Genomic DNA, 15,347 nt, shown 5'->3' on the forward strand with positions numbered 1-15,347 from the left:
CCAAATACGGAGGATGCGGAAAGGTCAGGAATGACCACCGCATATTCACGGAGCAATATGGCCTTAGTTGCTAATGCTCCTAAAAACCAAATAACAATAACGACTAGCGTTTGTAGTTTATATTGTATGTTTTCAAGGTCAGTTTATTGTTATAAAAATAATATAAATACCATATAATAGGGAAGGTCAGAATTTTTACATTCCGTACACTCAACCACACACATACACAGTATGTGTGGGGTGGGGGGGATAGAGTGTATAAGGAATGTATTGTGATCGTGAAAATTTTCGAAGACTAGTTTTTTTCATATTAATTTTTACTAATTAATACGTAAAAATATGTGGGCGGAATGTCAGCGGATCTACTGATCCGGAATTTTTTTTTTGTATAACCAAAAATGTTAGTATTAGTTAATATTTTATTAAAAAAGGTAAAATATGAAATTTAAATTTTTTTAAAATGTTTATAAACTATTTTAATGCCTTAAAAATTTGTGATTTTTCCTAATATTTTATAATAACTTCATTTACAAAATACAGACTTAATAAAATTCTGTAATTTTAAAATTTTTCAGATAAAAAATATCCAAAAGAAAAACTGAAGACGTAAATACTGTAAATAAAAAAAACTTGCAAAACGTTTAAAAAGGATTGGCTTTTAAAACAAATTGATGCTAAAATTCTATCGTCAAACAAGAAGCAAAGCCTAAAACTAGGAGATATTTTTCAATACAATGAAGAAAATGGTGTCGTCTTGTATACTTTTTGTGCAGAAGCAAAAGTTGCAGGAGAATATAGTACAGGAAGAAAATGGGAAGAATGGAAACTAGATTATTTAAAATGGGATCTTAGTCAGAAGATACATATAATCTGAAAAAAGGTGAAATTTTAAGTATTTTGACGGAAAGCTGTAGAAGTACGTAACATAAAAAAGGAAAGAAGTGAATGATTGAAATCAAATTTTGATATGGTTATAAGGTTTTAATTAGTGATGTGATATTAGCCATAAAAACGGATCGATGAACTCTGTACGAGACATTCATGAACACGTGGAAAAATTTATAGATATACCTAAAAATTGGAGAAGCAAAAATTATTCATTTGAATTTGTTGAATGTATAAATTCTGTTCTCATAAAAAAATATCCTGAATGAAATAAGAGAATCTACTTTCCACACATTAATTGTAGACAAAAATACTAATATTACAGTACAAAAATTATTAATTTTGTATTTTATTTGAGTGAAAAATGAAACATATTACAAAACATTATTTGGAGATATTTCAAAGCATACAAACTGTGACAGTATGTCCATTTAAGAAAAAATTTTATTTTTGTACAACGAATATAATCTTGATATTCAAAAGATAGTAATGTTCACATCAGATGGAGCAAGTGTTGTGCTTGGAAGGAAAAAATGGAGTAGCAGCAATTCTCAAAAAGGAAATATTACATCTATCTTGAACAACATTTTTGACAAGGTGGATAACATATTCAATATTGTGTTGTGCCAAAAATTTTGATTCCATAAAGAAATGTTGCTAAGAACTTTCTAAATGTTGCTAAAACTTTCCATTTCAAGTAGGGGCTTTGAAGACACTTAGCCCAATCACTTCCTATGATGTGGAAAAATCATTCTCTGCCTTTAAAATAATTTTGGATGATAAATCTATAGATTTACAATGAAAAACAGTGGCAGATTGCGATGCCCTTAGGTCCCTGGGCACCAATTATTTGGGGTGGCAGCACCTGCTGCCAGACCACCTGGAAGGCCTGTGTGGGAACATGACATGACATGACATGACATATGATGATTTTACAGGAGGAAGCTAAGCAGGTAAAAGATTATTAGTTTACAGACCAAACAAGCTTTACCAGTTAAATCAGACATCACAATTATATACAAAGATCACTGTATTAATTACTCTATTTTAGTTCCTTAAATGTTTCATGACACCTTTAATTTGTAACATCACTCTAAATTAACTACTATTTTGGTTTATTTATTATTTTTTCTTTCAACAACAGGTCCTCTATGAGGATTTAGGAGTGATACCCCTCCAGACACATGCCTACCATGCCTGTTGGGTAATCCTGTGCTAGCAAAAATATATTCTTGTTTACTGTAACAAAATTTATTCTATATAAGTTGTAAAATGACCCATATTCTAAAACTTTTCATTAACAGTTTTGTTATGCTTAAATAGTAAATACAAACAAATTGCAATTCAGTTATTTGTGATAACCTGTAATAAACATAAAAATGCTATTGTGTATAACAGTACTTTGGTGCATGTTATCTAATGTCTAATTTTTATAATTACTCTATTACATAATCTGATAGTAAAATAAATAATAAAAAAAAGGGTAAAGTGCAGCCATTATCAACCCACTGCAGGATTGAAGCCTCCTCAACAATTCATGCTGAGGGAAATGGACCATAATCTGCCACGCTGGTCCAGTGCGGGTTGGCAATCGACCGTATTCAGCAGTCAGGGGCTTGAACCCCGGTCTACTCAAGGAGCGTGTGCTACTGCACTCCTGCTCCTGACCACTTGGCTACTACATTTTAATTACTGATATTTGGCTTGAATTTTGAATTGCCCTAGGTTTCTCTATCGTGTACCAAATGTCTTGTCATGAAATAACTCCGCTTAGACCTAAACCAGGTTTACAATGACTCTGCCACCCTGGGAAACTAAGGAAAATAAAAATAAATTTAAATGCCCTGCCACTTCTTAAAATACTGAAAAGGATCTTGCATAAATAGTTTATAGCTCTATCTAATGACTGGTCTTAAATGTAGGCTATTATAATAATGCAAAATTGAATAAAATATTAGCCATAGTTATAAAGCAAATTTCATCTTGGGGATCATCTGGAGATTCCTAGTGATAGAGAATGTCACTAGTGCTGAGTGAGTGGGACTTTGTTGCAGCTGTATCTCTCACAGCTGCAATGTTTTCACGCATTCTTACAGTCTTTGCTGGTTCTTTGGGTTTCTCTTGAACAACAGAACCAGTGTTACTGCCTTTGTTTTACCCAAGTGATGATAGCATTTTATGAAGGAGCAATACCTCTATTATTATTATTATTATTAGCCATATTACTATTATTATTAGCTATATGGTGCAAGGAAGCCTGAGGCTTATGCTGCACAAGACAAAAAAAATTTGAGTTACCCTAAGAGAGAGAGAGAGAGAGAGAGAAAAAGAAGGGAATCACCAAGAAAGAGAAGAATGATGATAACCAGCTCAGGACCCTGGGTGTGCCAAGCCCATACTCACACAGATGTGAGCCCCTGGGACTATGGGGCAAGGAAGCCTGAGGCTTATGCTGCACCAGCCAAAAAAAATTTGAGTTACCCTGAGAGAGAGAGAGAGAGAGAGAGAGAGAGAGAGAGAGAGAGAGAGAGTCAAAAGTAGAAGGGAATCACCAAGAAAGAGAAGAATGATGATATCCAGCTCAGGACCCTGGGTGTGCCAAGCCCATATTCACCAGATATGAGCCCCTGCGGGGATTGTTCACATTGAACTTTCTGCAAAAACTATGCTTGGGTTTGAGTCACAGATTCACTTTTACAATAGCGTTCAACTCCATGATTACACACAAATTTTCTCCATGATTACACACAATTTAACTAACTAGACTAATACTGAATGCCTTTAAAGCAATTAACACATTTCTGATCCTTCCAACACCATCTACCAGAGATAATAGCCTTCCATGTACACCAATGCTAGGAACATGGTAAATAAATTTGATGAATTAGTAGTGCTGATCAAGGCATCAAAGGCAGATATTTTTGGGATATCAGAGACCTGGTGTCACTCATATATAAGGAATGCAGAATTGGAATTTGGGGAGTACAATGTGTACAGAAAGCACAGACAGGGTAGGAAGGGAGGAGCGGTTATGCTGTTAGTTAAGAAACATAAAAGCTAAGGCAGTACATCCAGTTGAAATGGGTGGACAGTGCATTGTTGAGTCAGTGTTATGTGTGATATAAGCACTGGGAAAGCAAAAATGAGAGTGGAATTGTGTTATAGGCCTAATGACTCTGATGAGTACAATGAACAACTGCACAGAGAAATAGTGGGTCACTAAATCAGAATGTTTTATAATGGGGGATTTTCACTTCCCAGATATTAACTGAAACTTGTATATTTGTCACTCACACACCAGCAAGACTTTTGTGGATTTATTGGATGATTATTTTCTACAGAAGCACATTTGAGAGGCAACCAGAGGTAGAATACTCTTGATCTGATTATTATCAGCAGTGATTATTCGTGCATTAAGAATCTCCAGATAAAGGAACCACTTGGTGGCAGTCATCACAGTGTTACTGATATCAGATTTACTTAAAGCTGTAACTACCATCCAACAAGGGTAAAGGTTTTTGTTTTCGTAAAGTGGTCTCGGACAGTTTTTGAATTCTCTACAGTGGGATCAACTGATGATGTTAAAAACAGCGAATTCTAAATGGTAGGCCTTCAGGGAATTAATCTTGGAAGATACTAGGCTTTTCATACCAATTAAGAAATACTGTTCAAGATTAAGGCATAAATGGATGTCAGATGAACTAAAGAGGCTTGTGGCAGAGAAGAAAAATGCGAGGAATGCATATAAATTAGCAGGTGACGCAGAAGCCTACGATAGATCAAGTCACAAAGGAGATTAGGCAAGCGAAGGCTGATTACGAGAAATCCTTGCAAAGGATACAAAGAAAAACAACAAAGACTTCTTTACTTATGTAAACTCTAGAAGGAAGGGGTTGAATCAGATTGGTCCACTTGATGTTTGTGGTTCAACTGTCGATGATCCTGCTCAGATAGCTGACAAACTGAATGAGCATTTTGCATCTACATTCACACATGAGGAATTCTGTAAGGAAGGGGAGGACAGAAGTTTACTAAACTCTAACGGGGAGCTAAATGATTTTGTAATAACGGAGAGCAAATTGGAGGAGAAATTGTTGAAGTTAAACATAAAAAAAAGGCACCTGAGGCAGATGGAATCTATCCAGTTATATTGAAGGAGACTGTGGGGGAAGTAAGCATACCATTAGACATAATTATGAGAGCATCCTTGGATTCAGGGGAGTTCCCCATGACTGGAGATGTGAAAATGTATCCCCAATTCACAAAGGGGGTTCAAAGAATGATGCAAATAATTATAGACATGTTAGCCTAATGTCTGTTCCGGGGAAAATAATGGAGTTACTGGTTAAAGAAGTGATGCAGGATCACCTAGATAAGACTGCAGTAATAGTTCAGACACAGCATGGGTTTGTTAAGGGGAAGTCTTGTCTCACCAATTTGATTGGATACTATGATGTGGTCAGAAAGGAACTGGATGCAAAAAATAATTTTGATATCATATACTTGGATTTCAGGAAAGCTTTTGATACTGTTGCACATGGAAGACTGCTGTACAAATTGGAGCGGTATGGTATTAAGGGCAAGGTGCTGCAATGGATAACAAGATGGTTGAGTGGGAGACGGCAGAGAGTGGTAATAAATGGACACTGCTCTACGTAGACTAAAGTTATTAGTGGAGTCGGCCATGGTTCGGTGCTGGGCCCATTGTTGTTTTGTGTATTTATTAATGATATCGATGAAGGTATATTAGGCTTAATGTCAAATTTTACAAATGGTACAAAGGTTGGCAGGGTTGTTAATGATAGTAACGACAGTATGCTACTGCAACAGGATCTAGAAAAGTTAGGTAGGTGGGCTGAGAGGTGGCAACTGAAGTTTAACATTGACAAATGCAAAATAGTGCAAATCGTTAGCAGTAACCCCAGAGTGACATATCAACTGTGTGGTACTACACTCAGGGTAATGGAGAATGAAAAAGACCTGGGATAATTGTGCAGTCGGATATGAAGTTCTCTGAGCAGTTCAAATGGGCTGCCAGAGCAGGTCATGGAGTTTTGTCAATGGTATATAGGAATTTTGCTAGTAGGGAAAAGGAGTTGATTATACTTTTGTATAAGGCAATGGTCAGGCCACACCTTGAGTACTGCATACAGGTCTGGAGGCCTAATTTTAGGAAGGTTATAGAGTTGCTAGAATGAGTATAGAGAATGGCAACAAGACTGGTGAGAGGAACAAAGGAGTTCTCTTGCCAGAAGAGGCTTAAATTCTGTAGGTTGCAGCATCTGGAGGTCACCTCGCAGGAGCATCAGGCAACTGCGAGGTGCTCTGATCGAGGTGTACAAGGTCATGAATGGTTTGAGCAGGCTCCATGCTGGTGGGATACTTCCACTTGCTGAGATTAACAAGCCGAGGGGGCATAGATTCAAATTGAGCAAAGACAATTGTAGAATAGATGTGCGGAAGATTGCTTTAGCCAGCAGGTAGTTGATTGCTGGAACAGACTTCCATTTGTTGTTGTGGAAGCTGATAGCTTAAATAAATTTAAGGCTGAACTAGACAAACATTTTGATTGACTGGATGGGTGAAATGGGAAGGGTTTTTTTTTTTTTTTCGGCTGATGCTATATAAGCTTGTTTTCTTGCATTATATGCCCCAACTAATACTAATAAACTTGGATTTCAGGAAAGCTTTTGATACTGTTGCACACGGAAGACTACTGTACAAATTGGAGCAGTATGGCATTAAGAGAAGTTGCTGCTATGGATAAAGGGATGGTTGAGTGAGAAAGAGAAAGTGATAATTAATGGACACTGCTCTTCGTCATGGACTAATGTTATTAGTGGAGCTTCACAGGGTTCGGTGTTGGGCCCATTGTTGTTTTCTATATTTATTCAATGATGTTGATGAAAGTACATCAGGCTTAATGTCCAAGTTTGCAGATAATACAAAAAGATTGGCAGGGTTGTTAATGACAGTATGCTGCTGCAACAGGATCTAGAAAAGTTGGGCACATGGGCTGGGAGGTCGCAACTGAAGTTTAACTCAATGCCAATTTGAGTTAGGCATGTTAAATTATTCAAAACCCAAATTATAATATATATTCATCACCAAAACTCGTAAAAAAAGCTTATTGTTGTAAAAAAAAAAAACTTCTTGAATTATCTCGTAGATGGCGTTTGTAATAGAAAATTCCTCGCGTCTGCCAACTTCAAGTTAACTCAGTTACCTCAGACGTATTGTTACCTGCAGAATTTGCCATATATGAGTCAGCACTGTGCGTAAATCCAAAGTAGTGATACAGACTGTGCTGTGTATGTTGTATTTAGTAATTTGTGATTTAGTAATATTTGTATTTAGTAAATCTAAAACATGGATAAGAAGAGACCACTGACCAAAGACTAGCTTGAGCTCTATGTTAATATGAGTGACACAGAATTTGAAGAGATTTTTGACGATCTGTGACAATTATGAACCTTCTAACAATTCAATTGAGGATAGCAAAGATGAAGCCAGCTCCCAGCCTGAAGATAATCCTCATTCTCCGCAGTCGAGTACGTCAAATAATGTCAAATAATGACAATAATTTGTGGAATGAAATAGCACAAATTCCTCCACAATTTATTTTTGAAAAGAACGTTGATTTGAAGATGGACACAACAGAACTTAGTGCACAAAAATTGGTAGACCTATATTTTTCGGAAGAATTTCTTACATTATTAGTCGAACAAACTAATTAGTTTGTTCGACTAAATAATTTCAATTTCTTGCAAACTAGTTTGCAAGAAATTTAAAAATTTGGACAATCACAAAAATATGCCAGGTCTTCAAGATGGAAGGACACTGACATCTCAGAAATGAAAGTAATCCTTGGACTTTGTTACAACTGGGTCTTTGTTCTTTTCCTTCAATAGAGCAATCCTAGAGTACAAGTGCATTCTACAATGTTATGTTTTGGCAATCATTTGAGTCAAAATAGATTTCAATTGATATTACAATATTTTCACTTCACAGATAATTCATTACAATCTGCTGACAGGCTATGCAAGGTAAGACCAATTTTGAATCATTTCAATAATGTTATGCGCAATAATTACTGATGTTGCGTGGGAGACTGAATTTCGGCCAGTACATAAAAAAGCACAAATATGGAATCAAACTTTACGAACTGTGCAAGTCCAAACGGCCTTGTTCTGAAAATAAAAATTTACTCCGGTAACTCAGAAACTGAACAAAACATAGGTAATACTGCTGAAGTTGTGCTATACTTGCTTGAAGACTTCTTAGACAAAGGATATGTATTATATATGGACAATTTTTATAATTCTGTTGCTCGAAAAACTTATATATATGGAACATTAGGCACCAACAGAAAAGAAAATCCAAAAGATTTGGTGATGTTAAAATTGAAGAAAGGGGAGGTTGCATGGCAATGAAATGACTATGTTGTAGTATGTAAGTGGAGGGATAAAAGAGAAGTTCTCACTATTTCTAACACACATTGTTGAAATGGTTGAGGTACGTAACCGAAATGGAAAAATTTCAATAAAACCAAACATAATTCGAGATTACAATAGCGGAATGTCTGGCATAGATCGATTGGATCAAATGCTCTCATATTATTCAGCACTAAGAAAAACCATCAGATGGCTGAAAAAAATTGCATTACATATTTTAGAAATATATATACATAACTCATCCTTTTCTGTCAAGTTACAGGTTCCACCGGCGCCTCCGTAGCCGGGTGGGAAGGAGCAGCAGTGCATAGCACACGCTTCTTGATTAGACCGGGGTTCGAGCCCGTCACCACCAAATACGGAGAATGCGGAAAGGTCAGGGAATGACCACCGCATATCCCGGAGCAATATGGCCTTAGTTGCTAATGCTCCTAAAAACCAAATAACAAACAGGTTCCACCATAAAATCATAAAATTCAGAGAAACAGTCATTAAATCTTTGATTGGAGAAAAAGTTCTAAACGTTCCAAAGAAGATTAGGTCTGAATGCGAAATTCATTATATACCACTAACTTAAAAAAAAAAACACACCCGACTATACCGTGCCATGTCGAGTATGCACAAGGAATAAAAAACTCCACAAAACATGCTGTTATTGTCCAGTTTGCTAAGAAAAGCCTGCTCTTTGTGTAGAAGAATGTTTCAAGAAATATCACAAATAAACATTATTTTCGTAGTGTCTTAGTAATACACTTTTCTTTATGTATTTGTGAATAAATTTTCTGTTTTCTGACCCCATGGTTGATTTTTCATTCTTATCCCAGAAGCACACTATCCATCAGTTGCACATATTTGCTACAAATATACTCATAGCTGCACCTGAAAGGCAAGTCATACCAATCTGAGTTAACTTGTAGGCAGTGTTCTGAGCCAGATTGCCAAATAAGAGTTAACTTGTATTTGGCAGTCAATGTGTTAACATTGACAAATGCAAAGTACTGCATATGGATAGCAGTAACCCCAGATTGATGTACCAACTGTGCTATACTCAAATTCAATCAGCTAGATATGAAGAATTGTGCAGACAGATATGAAGTTTTCTGAGCAGTAGAGACAGGCAGCCAGAGGAACAGGAATTCCTGATATACAGGAATTTTGCTAGCAGGGATAAGGCAATGATTAGCCCCTTGTATAAGACAATGGTCAGATCATATCTTGAGTACTGCATACAGGTCTGTAGGTCTCATTTTAGGAAGGATGTAGAGCTGCTGGAACAAGTACAGAGAAGGACAATGAGATTGGTGAAAGGAGCAAAGGGTTGCCCTTGACAAGAAAGGCTTAAGTTCTGCAATTTTCAGTGTCTGGAGACTAGGCACCTGCAAGGTGATCTGATTGAGGTGTATAATGGTTTGAGCAAGCTCAATGCTGATGGGATTCTTATTTATTGTTATTTTGTTATTGTTATTTGGTTGGTTTTTTTAGGAGCATTAGCAACTAAGGCCATATTGCTCCGGGGATATGTGGTGGTCATTCCCTGACCTTTCTGTATTTGGTGGTCACGGGCTCGAACCCCGGTCTAATCAAGAAGCATGTGCTACGCACTGCTGCTCCTGCTCACTACGGAGGCGCCTATGGGATTCTTCCTCTTGCTTAGGTTATGCACGTGAGGAACATAAATTCAAATTGAGGAAAGACAGCTGTAGAATAGATGTGCAGGAATATGCCTTTAGCCAGAGAGTGATTGATTGCTTGAACAAACTTCCATCTATCATTGTGGAAGTTGATAACTTAAATAAATTCAAAGAACTGGGCAAACTTTTAGAATGAATGGATGGGTGAAATAGGAAGTTTTTTTTTTTTTTTTTTGCTGATGCCGCATAAGCTTGCTTTCTTGCAGCGTATGCCTCTACTAATGCTAATAAAAGTAGTTTTTATTAATTAAAAATAATCAGCCCACCCTGTAGTACAATCACAAGCAATAAGGAACATGAAAATAGCATAGGTCTGATATGTAATTGTGACAATCAAGACGTTTCACATGGCTCTGCATGTGACAATGTGTTTTATGTGGCTCTGATGTGTTATGAGAATAGGGGTGTTGCATATGGCTCTAACACATTGCAAGACTGGGGGGGCATGTGCAGTGGAAATATTATAAGCCTAAAAATTGACCTTCCTCTTTAAGAATGTAAACTGCATATTGATAAATATTGCTTAGGATATATTAAATTTATGAAGGTATTATGAAGAGATCTGATATGAGTTGTTTTTTTTTCTCTTGTTTGTGTTGTTTTTTAGGCATTGAAGAGGCCTTTCTTCAGACAGCAGAACATATAATTGCAGCAACATCTTGCAGAAATCACCTTTCTGATGCAAATAGTAGCAGGTCATCTACTCCTGATATCACATCTGATATTAATGGTTTGCACCTCAGGGAATCTACTTCTGAAAAGTGTAACCGAGAAGGAAGACCTTTCTTCTGTTGTTAATATTTCTTGCCTAATATTTTTATAGTTTTATAATTAAAACAGTTAAGAAAGTTGAACTTTCTTATGGGGAAATTTTATATACTGTTTATATTGGATTTCCTTTAAAACTGGCTGCTGTTATTTTGAAAAAAAAAAAAAAAGATGTGTGAACTCTGTTCATTTTGGTATATCAGTATATTTGACTTTAAAACAAAATAAGGCATGCAGATTGTACACTTTTCTTCATTTTAAATGTATATCAGACCGTTTTACTCATGAAATGGTGTTGAATGCCTGACTGGTACCAAATATGTATGAAAATTGAGTGGTGTGATGCCATAATATCACATTCAACTGTCTGAAGTCATATGAACTTTGAATGAATGGATTTGTGCCATCGCTGAAGGTATGGATGTCACTTGGAATTTCCTATCAGTAAATAAGCATAAATCATAAGCAATCAGTGGTGAAAACAAATTATGAAACTAAAACTGAATGGTACCAAAAATATATCAACTCTTAACAGAGGAAGTTGAGGTAATCATGGACTCCGACTGCTTATTAACCATTAAATAATGTTATCATACTGGAACAGGTTAACACTGCATTCTGAATAGTACTTATACTGTAAAATGAGGTCAGATTCACCTTCCTGATCTTGTTAGCAAGAAAAAAATTTTGATAACTAAATAGCCATTAATCTTCTGATTAGTATTAGTAACGGCCGTATGGTGCAAGAAAGCCTATGGCTTATGCTGCACCAGCCAAAAAAAAAAAAAAAAAATCCGAACAAAACAATGATAAAAACAAAAATTAAATAAATAAATAAATAATAATAATTAATAAATAAATAAAAATAATAAAATGAAATTAAAAATTAAATAAAAAGGAAATTAATCCTATCATCCTATGCGCTTCCCTTACCCGAAAGTACTATCCAGATGACTTTTGAATTTCCCCAAACTGTCGGCCTCTACCACCCATGAAGGCAACTTATTCCAGTAATTTATAACTCGCTGGCTAAAATAAAACTTCCTGCAGTCCAATCTAAACATTTCCCCGCGTAACTTGAATTTATGTCCCCTAGTTCTAGCATCATTTATAATCTTGAAAATTTTGTCCTCATTCATTTTACTGATGCCTCTCAGAGCCTTAAACACCTCAATCAAATCTCCCCTAAGGTGTCTAGTTTCCAAACTCTGCAACCCACATATTGATGCTGGGTAAAAACATACATTTCAAGTAATACTGATACAATAACGTTTATACAGCAGAACCAAGTAACAGTTGTGAGAAAGATGAACAAATAAGTTGTTATTAACACTTTGCTTATCTGTTCATCACATTTCTCACAGTGCCACCTGGAAGGTGAATCTTACTTCATTTTTATTGCATAAATGCTATTAAATATTGCTGTTAACGTGTTTCGGGATATTAATGTATTCTATCACTTATCTCCCCAGTGAGATCTGAAAGGTGAATGAACTCAATTTTAATTTATAAAAGCTACTCAGAATGTAAGTGTTCCTCATATTAATATTTATTTAATACTTAACAATCACTCTCCATGATTGGGTTGTAACTGCTTCTGTCAAGAGTTAGCATAACTTCCACTTATGGTGTTTAGTTTTTAAGTTTTATTTAGTTGTATTAAGTTTTAATTTCTTAATTCATTTTCATAACTTTGCATATTTATGCTTTGTGGTAGTTTAATCTGAGAAATTTCATTGTAACAGCTCTTTTGTACATAGCATAATACTAACTGCTGCAATATATTTTTTTATTTACTGTATAATAAATATTTATAATTGATTGTGTTCAAAATAATATTCTTGTTTACAAATTCCACCTATGATTTTTCTAATTTTAATAATTGGTATATCTTTATAGAATAAATAGAACAACATAGTTATCAGTGGTTGTGGTGAGTTTGCTAAAAAAACAAATTTTTGAAGGAAAGCTATATGACCCACAGGAGTCCCACAGGGTTCGGTGTTGGGTCCACTGTTGTTTTGTATATTTATCAATGATATTGATGAAGGTATATCAGGCTTAATGTTGAAGTTTGCAGATGATACAAAGGTTGGCAGGGTTGTTAATGACTAGATAATTTGGGCAGATGGGCTAAGAAGTGGCAACTGAAGTTTAACCTTGACAAATACAAAGTACTGCATATGGGTAGAAGTAACCTCAGAGAAACGTACCAACTTGTGCGGTACTACACTTAAGGTGGTAGAAAATGAAAAAGACCTGGGAGTAATTGTACAGTCGGATATGAAGTTTTCTGAGCAATGCAGACAGGCTGCCAGGACAGGTCATGGGGTTTTGTCAATGATATATAGGAATTTTGCTAGCACGGAAAAGGAGGTGATTGTCCCTCTGTATAAGGCAATGGTCAGCCCACGCTTTGAGTACTGCATACAGGTCTGGAGGCCTCATTTTAGGAAGGATGTAGATTTGCTTGAGCGTGTACAGAAAAGGGCAACAAGATTGGTGAGGGGGAATGAAGAGAGGCTTAAGTTCTGCAAATTGCAGTGGCTGGAGATTGGGCACCTGCGCAGTGATCTGATTGAGGTGTATAAGGCCTTGAATGGGTTGAGCACGCTGAATTCTGATGGAATCCTTCCACTTGTTCAGATTACCAACCTAAGGGGGCATAAATTCAAATTAAGAAAGGACAGGTGTAGAATAGATGTGCGGAAATTTGCCTTTGACCAGCGGATGGTTAATTGCTGGAACAAACTTCCATCTGTCGTGGTAGTTGATAGGTTGAATAAATTTAAGGAGGAACTGGACAGGCATTTGGAGGGAATGGTGTGATTTTTTTTGGCTGATGCTGCATAAGCTCATCCACTTGCTTTCTTGCATCACATGCTACTACTACTTCTACCCAGGAAAATCAGAGACCAACTAACTCCTTGTTTTGTAAATGACTTGAACATTTTTTCCATCTCAGCAGAAAAACTATTCTGCAATATGGAAGAGTGACTGTTTTAACCAGCAAGATATATTTCCGTGGATGCCTAAATGTACAAAATCATATTTCTAACTTTTTACCATAAACATAACTAACAGTATAAATGCTAATTACAACAAATCTGTTTTCTTCATACTCCATTTTGCACATATGTGGTGCATTTATTTAATAGTACTTTTTTTTTTCTTTCTTTTAAATTTATAATGGACTTAACTTTATATTGTATAACAGACGTGCAGCTTCAGAATGTACAGTAAAAATAAAAAAGCTGTAAATTGTTTTTTTCCAATTACATGGAAGTTAATCAGTGAAAACTAAAAAGATAATACAAGTACAGTATATCCTTGTTAATTCAGTATTGGATTATTTGAAATATGATTTATTTTAGAGTTACTTCCATTTCCCAACTAACAGTATAAGATTTTATATACATTTTAGTATGGATTCTTCAGAATACATCTACAATAAAAATTCAAAATCCTAATTGGATCCTTGCAACTGGGTGAATATCTTGAGTAATTCAAAAGACTGCTGAAACTAACTACAAGCAGACATCATTATAATGATATTGAATGGAGCTGTAACAAACATTTGCCTTACTTCATATAGTGTTATTATACAATGTATGGCACCTTTTAAGTGTTACTTTTGTTTACTTCCCACAAAAACTGCATGTAGAATTGTGAAGAATTTGCGTAACTCTAACTAGTATTGTCGGTGCATGTGTAATCAATTTAGTTTGCACTGCTGGGGAGGGGGGGGGGCGGAAAGTGTACTGATCAGTGATGATACAAAATGCAATTTCCCAACACTTGCATTTGCAAGTCACTACACATATGTGCTCAATTTGAGAGACAATAAATGAATATTAATTCTATTATTATTATATTATCATAAATGAATATTATAATATAGAATTATATTATGGAATATTGTTATAAATGAATAATTACCCTTACAATGCTTGGGTTTTCAATCAGTACCACTTTGATTACAAATTAGAAAATCCAAAACGACTCTTGAACTCAGAGGTATAAATCAGTATATGTATATATTTGGTATGTATATATGTGGTGCATTTATTTCACATTACGCTGTTTTGTTTCTTTTAACTTTATAACTTGTTCGAGTTGAATAACCTATTCCTGAGGAGCTAACTTTTATTATTATTTTATTTTTTTTTTTTTTATTCTCAGTGTTTTTTCCTGGCCCTAATTTTATTTTTTTCACAATAGTCATGTAGTAGCTCTCCTCATCGTGGCATGACTGGGTCCCAAGAATGGCAGCTTGTGATCCTTCCACTGTTGACCCCTGTTAGCAAAGTGATGGATAACAACACAAACAACTCACTCCTTCACTACACAAATGCAGACCCACTGCCATACTGCATCTGGTCTCTGGTCTTTACGGTGACCTTTACTTATACAGAATGAATTGGCAGAGTTGAATTAATGTTCCAGGAGCTACCCTATCATAGAATACATGACTATGGATATTAATGGCAGATTAAGTGAAGGATGTCATCCCACTGTGAAAATCTTTAACAGTCATGTTATGTGTGCC

The 15,347-nt window shown here is 35.7% G+C and overlaps 1 protein-coding gene across 2 annotated transcripts in view; it reads left to right on the top strand.

Annotated features, from left to right (window-relative positions):
* LOC150088337 (ras-related protein Rab-22A-like) overlaps positions 1 to 10,934 on the top strand; it is a 122,677-nt gene extending 111,743 nt beyond the window's left edge. For both annotated transcript variants that reach the window (XM_090370726.1, XM_090370727.1), the window contains one exon: positions 10,638 to 10,934. In XM_090370726.1, coding sequence (XP_090226852.1) covers positions 10,638 to 10,828 — 191 coding nt within the window. In that variant the 3' untranslated portion in view covers positions 10,829 to 10,934. The remainder of the gene's footprint in view (positions 1 to 10,637) is intronic.
* Positions 10,935 to 15,347: the final 4,413 nt, after the last annotated feature.

Source organism: Mastigoproctus giganteus, chromosome 3, assembly GCF_048544385.1.
Source record: "Mastigoproctus giganteus isolate SK-2022 chromosome 3, ASM4854438v1, whole genome shotgun sequence".
Lineage (NCBI taxonomy): Eukaryota > Metazoa > Arthropoda > Arachnida > Uropygi > Thelyphonidae > Mastigoproctus > Mastigoproctus giganteus.